This window comes from Callithrix jacchus, chromosome 11 (assembly GCF_049354715.1).
Source record: "Callithrix jacchus isolate 240 chromosome 11, calJac240_pri, whole genome shotgun sequence".
In the NCBI taxonomy this organism is placed as follows: Eukaryota; Metazoa; Chordata; class Mammalia; order Primates; family Cebidae; genus Callithrix; species Callithrix jacchus.
The window spans coordinates 79,085,944-79,096,160 of record NC_133512.1 but is presented as its reverse complement, the minus strand read 5'-3'; the positions used below and the strand labels follow the sequence as shown (position 1 = coordinate 79,096,160).

At 39.7% G+C, this 10,217-nt stretch overlaps 1 protein-coding gene across 1 annotated transcript; it reads right to left on the bottom strand.

Moving 5' to 3' along the window:
• Positions 1–5,681: 5,681 nt before the first annotated feature.
• DNAJB9 (DnaJ heat shock protein family (Hsp40) member B9) lies at positions 5,682–10,136 on the bottom strand. Its single transcript, XM_002751756.7, has 3 exons — positions 9,944–10,136; positions 8,101–8,327; positions 5,682–7,176 (listed from the first exon to the last, which is right to left on the bottom strand). Exons 2-3 carry the CDS (start codon positions 8,315–8,317, stop codon positions 6,725–6,727), a joined length of 669 nt encoding a protein of 222 aa, XP_002751802.1. The 5' UTR covers positions 8,318–8,327; positions 9,944–10,136; the 3' UTR covers positions 5,682–6,724.
• Between the last annotated feature and the right edge of the window lie 81 nt (positions 10,137–10,217).

Below are 10,217 nucleotides of genomic sequence, written 5' to 3'. Positions count from 1 at the left end.
ACACCTGCAACTGGCAGCCCAGCCCCTAGGCTTCAGGCTGTTCCCGGCTTGAAGGAGGGATTTCACCAGGGACCCACCTCTTCCTGCCAGGAACCTGTCTGCATCTTGCCATCCTGAACACATTGGCCACGGCACCCCAGCTGTCCACGCTGAGGAGCACCTACAGGCCCATGCCGAGCCACCCTCGGCCCTACCTCAGCCTCCTTCCCATGCACTTTGGCACGCAAAGTCCAGAGGGGGCTGGTGTGTAAGTGCCACCTCAAGTGCTGGTCATTCCTGGCCATGTTGTGACAGCACTTGGGCTGAACCTCAACTTTGGTCCAAAATTGCAGCAGGCACTGGGAGCAGGGAGTCCAGAGAGTGGGAGCCAGCACTTCCAAGCCTGTGGGGACAGGGGCGCGTCCCAGGCACCCTAAGGACACAGGGTAGCTGCAGCTGTGCCTTGGAGCACAGGGCTCCCACCTGTTCCCAGCCCTCACAGGCTCCCTGGAGCACGCAGCCCAGCTGCACCTCCCCCACTGCAGCTGGTGTCCCTGAAGCAGCTATTCCAGATGGGCCACTGCTGCCATCAAAAGGATTAGACTGTCTTGGTTTATTTTGTGTAGCTATAAATACTTGAGGCTGGGTAATAAGAAAGCAGGTTTACGGCTGGGCGTGGTAGCTCACACCTATAATCCCAGCACTTTCAGAGTTCGAGGCAGGCGGATCACAAGGTCAGATCAAGACCAGACTGACCAACATAATGAAACCCCGTCTCTACTAAAGATACAAAAAAATTAGCTGGGTGTGGTGGCACACGTCTGTAATCCTAGCTACTCAGGAGGCTGAAGCAGAATCACTTGAACCTGGGAGGCAGAGGTTGCAGTGAGCCATTGCACTCCAGCCTGGGCGAGAGGGCAAAACCCCGTTTCAAAAAAAAAAGAAGAGGTTTATTTGGCTTACACTTCTGCAGACGGTACAATGATGGCTCCGGCATCTGCTTCTGATAAGGGACTCAGACTGCTTCCACTCATGGTGGAAGGTAAAGGGGAACCAACATATATGGAGATCACATGATGAGAGAGAAACCAAGGTAGAGAAAGCAGGAAGTTGTCAGGCTCTTTTTAACAACCATCTCTTGTGGGAACTAATAAAGTAAGAACTCACTTACTCTTGAGAAAGGGCATTAAACTATGAGGGATCCACCCCTACAACCCTAACACCTCTCATTGGGCCCCGTTTCCAACACTGGGGATCAAATTTCAACATGAGGTTTGGAGTGGACAAACATCCAAACCATAGTAGATTGTAAAAATGATTTCCCATTTATCTTAATAGTCATAGTTTGATTCTTCTGACTGCAGATACTGTCTTCTAAAAATATAATAACAAAAATTACTAGCTTTTATTTTTTTTGGGAGAATAATAAAGGAGTTTTCATTTACATAAATTATCCTTTCATAATTTGCTTGATGATGGCTATTGTAGGTGTAAAATAGTCCTGAGGAAACAGTATTATTCAAGTAGCTACAACAGTGATCAAAAAAAGAAAAGCTTGTTGATGAAATGTAGGCTAGATTAAAGCTCATCATAATGGGCTCTGATAGGATAATCTTTTTTAATCACAGTAAATTCAAATACTTTTTTTTATAATGGAACGCAAGTACCAACATAATATATGCTATCATCCTTGCTTTAGTATGTGTTCATGCACATGTTCAAAGGTTTATTATGATATTTTATTCACTTTTATTTAGGCCAATATTTACCAAGGTTTTACTGTGGCACAGTTAGATATGGTTAAGGGTATTTAGTAAAAACATTTCCATAGCCCAATCCATTGAGCAAACAATACTTGGTATCTCTACCAAGGATTCACAACATAGATTAGTATGTTGAGAATTCTGAGCAGCTCCCTGTTTCAGTTCTGTTCAGACTCATATAACAAGATGCCATAGACTGTGTGGCTTATGAAAAACAGAACTTTATTTCTCACAGTTCTAGAGGCTGAGAAGTCTAAGATGAAGGCATCAGCGTATTGACTGTCTGGTGACCCCTCTTCCTCATAGATCTTTTCTAACCTCACATGGTAGAAAAAAATGAAGGATCTCCCTTGGATCCTTTTTATAACAGCACTGAGAGCTCTGCCCCCTGACCTAATCACTCAAAGGCCCTATCTCCTAATACTATATGCATTTGGGGAGACATAAACATTCAGACCCTAGCACTGACCTAAAAAAGAAACGTATTTAACAAGGTTTGAATCCAAACCCAGATTTCACAAATTTATTTAAACATGATATTTTTTCATAGCATACTTATTTACTCCTGTAGAACATCATTCAGAAGAATAAGCTGTTGCTACATGGATTGAATCCTAGCTGACACTCTAGTAAAAAGTCCATGATAAAAATTCCATCCAGAAATGTTTTCTTTTTCAAATCATTTAAGAGTACTTAATCTTCCTGCCATGTTTTAAACCTGTTCCCATCAGGCACATCCCTACAACTTGATATAAATTTGTATCCAGGTGATTTTTTGTATCTATATTGCTAAACACAACAATAGTTAGTTCTCAGTCATCATCTTACTGGACTTAGTGGCAGTATTTTACCAAGTTGGTTGCTTTTTCTTTTTCTTTTTTTGAGACAGTCTTGCTCTGTCATCCAGGCTGGAGTGCAACGGCACAATCTCAGCTTACCACAATCTGTGCCTCCTAGATTCAGGTGATTCTCCTGCCTCAGTCTCCCAAGTAGCTGGAATTACAGATGCCCACCACCACACCTGGCTAATTTTTTATATTTTTAATAGAGGCGGGGGTTCATATGTTGGTCAGGCTGGTCTGGAACTCCTGACCTGAAGCAATCCAACCACCTCAGCCTCCCAAAGGGCTAGAATTACAGGTGTGAGCCCATGCCCAGCCGCTTTCTACTTCTTGATATATTTACTTCACTTTCTTCCAAGACACAAAACTCATTACTCACTGGCTGCTGCTTCTCAGATGCCTTTGTAGGCTCCTCATTTTCTTTTTGCATTTTTAGAGTATCTGGGGACTCAGTTCTTCAATGGCTTTTTTATATATATATTCATTCCCTCAGTGATTTCATCTACTCTCAAAGTTTAAAATATCACGATTTTGACAATTCAAAATGTACATTTCCAGCTTCACTGTCTCTACCAACCTTCAGATATATCTCCAACCATTTACTGATTATCTCAAATTTGGTATATCCATGCCCAACTTCTGATTTTTCCTCCTAAATGTCTTCCTTCTGCAGACTCTCCCATCTTAGTTAAAGGCAACTCTGAATTTCCAGTTACTCAGAACATGAAGCTTAGAATAATAGTTTTCTCCTCAATCTTTCACACCTACATCTAATCCATAAGCCAATCCTGGTAGCTCTACTTGCAGATTACAGCTGGAATCCAACCACTTCCACTGCTGCCACCCTCATGCAATGCAAAAGCTGCAACAATTTCTCATCCTCCCACACTGAAATAGCCTCCAAACTGGCCTATTCTACCATTGCCCCTCTATATCTATTCTGAACAAAGCAGGAAGAGTGATCCTTTTAAAATGATTTAAAGACTAAGTCATTTATCTGCTCCAAGCTCAGCCATCATATCACATTCCAAAGTGAAATGCTTTACGAAGGTTGGCAAGGCCCTAGGTGATCTTTAAGGCTGCTTTCCACTCCTCTTAACTTTATGAACTCATCTCTAACTACTCTGGTTTGCTCACTGGCCTCCAGTTATGCTTGCTTCTTTGCCATTCCTACAACTTTCCACATATGCTTCCCCCTTCTGTATACATGATTCAAGTCTCTGCTCAAATTTACCTTCTCAATGAGGACAACACTGACAATCCTGTCGAAAATTGCAACACATCCTCATCCTGCCTGCCCTCCCAATTTTCCTCTCCTGTGCTACATTTTCTTTTCCCATACTTTATCAGTTTACAATTTATTCATATGGTTTCTGCTTGTCTTTTTCCACAAGAATGTAATCACCCTATCATCCTGCTCACCACTTACAGTGTATTATAACAAGTAATAACAGAGAACTGTACAAGAAACTATTTAGGTTGTGTCACATTAGGGCAACCACTGGAGAGAAGTTTGCAAGGGAGTTGAATAACAAAGTTGAGATAGGAGCAGGAATAAGAATTTCATAGGACAAAGTAGGCCTGCATGATAGAGAACATATGTACCACACATCTGCTGTTACCTCCCATTGACTTTGGTTGTTAAGATGTAAATGTAACTAAATGTGAGTTCACATTACTTCATCTATTCTGATACCATCATTAGAGAAAGGAAATCCTAAAGCAGATTAAGACAAGAACTGTCCTTATTTGTTGATGCAATATTCTATTAAATAATCTGATACTAGAATCTTAAATTCTTTCAATCTCTTAAATCATATTTTCAGGGCTTCCCTTCACAGCTGTTAGTTTTCCTTAAATGTCTGACATTCCTTAGATATCAGTATGTGTTTATGAAGGATTAGATCAAATTGCACGGATAGCTGAGAAAAGCAGTTTCTTCAGCAGTTACACGCCTCATTAGATCTCCTTTTTGAACAGGAATGATGGTTCTCAGTAAATTGTCAGGCAGTGGCCAATCATGGCTCACTGCAGCCTCAAACTCTTGAGCTCACAGGATCTTCCCCCACCTCAGCTTCCAGAGTAGCTGGGACTATAGGTGCAGGCCATCATACCTGGCTAAATTGTCAGGGGTTTTTAACCAGCAGGCACCCACAGTTGGGTATGCAGAGAAGTTGTTTCTCACCATGCCAACATATGAAGGCTTAACTCTGGGAGTGCTGCCATTTCTCACCAGCACCCTCTTGACCTTCAAGTGAAAAGTCACTTCGCCTCTACTCTGCCTTCACCTCACGTCCTAATACCCTCAACTCGGAAGGCTTCCCCCAAATAACCCCTTTCTTTCAAGACTTGTTCTTAGTCCCTTACCTGAGGAAAAAGTTACTTTTGTTAACTGCTTAACTGGAGGGAGTACCGAAGAGCAGAGCTTTCCAATGCAGTTGTTCAATAAATTAATATAAATGAATTCTGGCTGGTTTCTCACTACCCTCACCCAAATCCAATCCTTAAAGCTTCTCCAGGACATCCTGTTTGTGGTTGTTCTGATTCCTCTCCTAATCCACACTCTTCGGCTTTATATATTACTGGAATGTCTCAAAACTTCTGATTTTTTTTTTAATAGGCTACAGATAATCCTCAGCCCAAAATTCAAGAGATAGCTAATTTTATTATTAAACAAAACTAGTAGATATAACTTTCAAGAAATAAGTTACATAAATATAACAGAATAAATTCAGTTTCTTAAGTTTCAAATTAAAGATGATTAAGAAATACAGCTTTATGTGAAGTTTCTGCTACTTCCCAATCAGGCCCAAAGAGGAAAGAACTGGAGCAGGTACACTTGGCTCCTAGCAAGCAAATACAACATAATTGTAATTAGAAGATCTTCGAGCTATCAAAATTTGTGAGAGAAAGATGGTAGGAATGCAGTAGAAATTACCAATGACAATCAAACAAAATCCTATCAGGGTTTTCAGGTTAGTCAAAAGCAGCTTCGTGGAAACAGCCTGTGATCAACATATGTCTCATAGCTTATATGCCCTCTACACCTCCAGAGCTGCATAATAAACTTTTAACAATAAAACAACAACAAAGAATATCAGGTTGTAAATATTTGTATTTCTCTCACATACAATGTTGTATGAGATATTTATTTTAATATGTATCCATTGGATTAATACTCATATGGAGTATAATGTAGAAAAGTGCAGAACTAAAGAAGTATATCAGAAAACAAAAGCACACATTTCTTAGTATTTAAAAATATTGCACATAATAAGGTTGCACAGAAATTACTGGCTGGTTTTACAAACAGAATGAGGTATTAGTCAATCTCTAGATAAAATGAGTAGAAAGAAGAGACACTACACACACAAATAAATCCGTATTAAGACCTAGAGTGTCAATAACTAAGAAAGAAATGTGAAAAGATATGTTAAGTAGCTATGATTTCAACACTACAAAATCATTTTTATCCTGGGACCAAACACATGACAATCTCTTGGCAATATTTTGTAAGTTTTCAACTTTTTTCCAGCCTAAATGACTATGGGCAATAAAACCATTTCCTTTACCCCAGTTCTACTGTAAAAAGGCATAGTGCTGTGGTAAATATCAAACCATCTCTTTCCCAACCTTTCAGTAGCAATTAACCAAGATACTGTTCTCCTTTACTGAACGACTCAATTATACAGTTTCATGTACATTTTGCAACCCAAGTCACAGATGTTAAAGAACATGCAATAATGAATTAGCAAAGGTTTCACTGCAAAAATCATTAGGTTCACACAACTTAAATCTACAATAACTTTTAAAGTTTAATAGGTAAACTCAATCTTTTCTTGGTAATAAAACTGGTGACATTAATGAGCCCAAGGGCAGGTAGAGAAAAAGGACTAGGCAAAAATTACATGTTTTTTAAAGAAACTTTCCTAATCAGGGAAATTAGCATTTGTCTACTAGTTGAATGTTGCTGAATTTGTCAAAAAAAAAAAAAATCCTTAAATATATTTAATAGCTATATCAAATTGTTTAAAGTGAAATCATGCACTTGTCAAAATAGTTCACAGAAAATCGTTTAGCATCAAAGATAATGAGGACGAGTCAACTAGTCGGATTTAGTGAGAACAGAAAAAGAACAAACTATTGTCCTGAACAGTCAGTGTACGTAGTAACCATATTTCCTCTTCGTTGAGTGACAGTCCTGCAGTGCTTGCTAGATCCATGAAATCTATTTTCAGTCTGTACTGTATGCCGATTGGTAGAGTCAAAACCACTAAAAGAAAACATTTTCTCCATATCTTCAAACATGTCATCAAATAATCCACCTCCAAAAGAAAACTCTTGGAAATGATGCCTTTGTCTACTGGAACCATCCTGGCGCGTCTGGAAATGATTTTCAAAATGTTTCTTGGATCGAGGGTTTTGATTTTGACCAAAAAAGCTAAAGTCTTTAAATAAGTCATCAAAATTGAAGTTAAATGACTGCTCAAAAGAACTTCCACTACCTCTTTGTCCTTTACCATTAGTAAAAGCACTGTGTCCAAGTGTATCATACTCTTTTCGTCGATTAGCATCTGAGAGTGTTTCATATGCTGAAAGAGAGAAAAATATTTTTAGTTCCTGAAGGTACAATATTCAAAATTACATATATTCAAATCTCTCCAAGTAAGTGAACACTGTGTGTTCACCTCATTCTGCTTGTAAAACCAGCCAGTAATGAAATTAAGAATTTTATTCTTCCCTAAAATAATAAAAGCAAAACATTACAAACATAAGCATCGAGTTAAAGTTATAAAACAGGGCAGAAACTGCCTTATTAACTGCTGTTTTACCAGCAGTTGGCACAATGCCATCTATAATAAATAATAAACGGTCATTAAATGATTGCTACCATTACTACAAATAAACACGTAGGCAACAATTATAGGGTTCTTTAAGCTTCATATTATTGGTGTAAAATAATTACTTGTATTAAAAAAATTAAACAGTCAACGATAACCAATTAATAGGAATTAAGATTTTTCACCTCCTTTCTAGTTAAAGTAAATGTTTAATTCTAACTCCCTACTCAGTTACCTCTACCCAACAATAATTACTGAATACTCACGAGGTGCAATTTGTATAGAACTAGTCTGAAGTCAAAATTCGTTTCAGTGTTTTCTTTAAAGACAAATACGGCTTTGAAACAGATCAAGTGAAGAACAAAGCCCTTTGAGTCTAGCTTAATTTTTAAGTATTTAATGTTTAAAATTAAATACTTAAACTGTTTCATAAGTTAGCTGATAAGAATTTTGGGTTTCTAGTCCCTTTTGCCATAGAAACAACAGCGATTTTATAAATAATATAGAATACATTTTCAATATGTTTTAGTTCTATATACCAATAAAATTATCTATTATTTATAAATAAATCACACTCTACCACCTCCACAAAACCTTCAAATGCAACCACTTCTTAGCTATCATTCTCCTTACCAGTTAATACTCCTGAGACTTCAGAGATTGTCATTTACTTACCTTCTGCAATCTCTCTGAATTTTGCTTCAGCATCAGGGCTCTTATTTTTGTCAGGGTGGTACTTCATGGCTAACTTGTGAAAGGCCTTCTTGATTTGGCGCTCTGATGCTGATTTTGGCACACCTAAGATATCATAGTAGCTTTTTGAGGCCAGAATTAGTTCTGTTATCATTAAAATGCAGATTGCAAAGATGAAAACAGACTGGGGAGTAGCCATTTCTAATATCCTAAAACAGAAAAGAAAAAAAAAACATGTTATGGATGGGGCTAATCTTAAAATTTGTTTCTTTTAAAAGAAATCCAACATAAGGTAAACCTAATGCAGTATCAAAATGTTAAGCATGCAATATCTTGTACCTGGTCATGTGTTATTTCACTTATAGATTTTTTAACTCCCAAATTGGCTTAACCTTATAGAGAACAAAAAGAACTACTGGCTTTGTCTGTCCACTAATACTCTGGCCATACACAGAGAAAATAGAAAATTTAAAATAACTGATTTTTAACCAGTTCATATGGAAGATTCATCGTATCAAGCATTGTAAAAAAGAAAAAAAAAAGAAAACCAATTAATATAAGATCCCAACCTTCCCTTCAAGAATTCATATCCTGAGAGTTATAATGTGTTCAACCTCAGAAAAAAAAAAAAAGCATTAAAAAAAAAAAATGGAGCACCAACGTAAATAGTTGAGTATATCTAAATTAACACTAATCTCTCTCTAAAAATTCAGCTTTCATTTCAGCAGGTGAGCCAAGGACTGCAAATAGAGTTAATAACACAATACTAATACTGACAATAAATAGAATATTGTCTTTTTCCCAATGTTAACATCCCAAATGTTTAACCAGTGAAGCACGGCCAAATATATATTTAAAACTCATGATGAACAGAATTTGAGATGTCTGCTAAAGCTGCCAGAAAAGTGAACTTTGACAATCTGCACCGTGGTTAAGGCATATTCTTACTTTCAAATTTCTCAGTAGTTAAAATATTTCTCTTACCTATAAACCATTCAAGAAATGTTAACTTGGAATTCTTGACAACATGTATTTAATAACTTAAGATTCAAAACCAAGGGATCCTGTTTTTAGAATACGGAACCACCAGAGTCCTTAGTAACCTATGATGCCATAACAAAGCTGACGAAAAACTGTACGGTTTGTGGAAATTGCCTGCCTTCCTCTCCAGTGGCCTTTCCTGAGAGTAATTAGCAGGCAGGTGGATTGCTTATTTCCAGAGTTACTCGTAGTCACGGGTACCAAGGATCAAGAACCACCTCTCGGTTTAAATAACACAGTGTGTGTCCCATGGACGCTGCGTCGACTGCAGGTTGCTCCCTAGTCAAAGGGCGGATCTAAAACTGACAGGGAGGCGCCTCACTGGTTCCGTAGACGTTATTCCACGGTCTCAGGGTGGACATCTAATGATTTTTTTTTAAAGCAGTCTAGCTTTTGTACTGTACAGACTTCTCATCCCCAAGACGGCCCCGCCAGCCAACAGCCTGTGCCTTATTCCCCAGCCTCAGTGGCCAGCTAGGCTGGACCGTCCAACCTTCACCTAAAGGCGACTAGCACCCTCCCTGCCCGCCCAGGCCCCGCCATAGAGGCTGCCCGCGGCCAGGGCTCCAGTCAGGCGCCCGTGAAAGCCAGCGGCACAACTCAAAACACGATTCTGTGATGCAGCTCTCTCCGTTCTTCTATTCTCCCGACCAAAAACATGCAGTCCGTTTGTCCCTGCGACGACCGCGGCGGACGCTTGAGGCCAAGTCAGCTCACAAAGACAGGCCTGGGCTCGGGGGACGCTCCAAACTCCCTTCCCCACGACCCCGGCCTGGTCCCTCACCTGCACCCTCAGGCTCCTGCTGCTCCTCCACAGAGCTGAGGCGTTGGCGACCCCGACGGGTGGCTTGGGTAGGCTGGCTAGAGCCCTGATCTCGGTCGTACACCAACCTAGCGCTCCTCCTTCGCCGCCGGTGCCCACTCTCCTCTCAGCCAGCTTCTCACTGGCCAGAGGCGGCCGCTGGCGCCACCATCTCAGAAGACCAACACGAAACGCTTCCCCATTGGCTTACGCCTGCCCACGTGATCCCGGCGCTCTACGCGCACGTGGAAAACTG

What these genes read in the sequence shown, in the direction of transcription:
- DNAJB9 (XM_002751756.7), bottom strand. Translation starts at nt 8,317, where the DNA reads ATGGCTACTCCCCAGTCTGTTTTCATCTTTGCAATCTGCATTTTAATG. An exon ending in ATTCAGAGAGATTGCAGAAG is followed by an intron (nt 7,177 to 8,100) that starts GTAAGTAAATGA and finishes TCTCTCTTTCAG; the next exon opens with CATATGAAACACTCTCAGAT.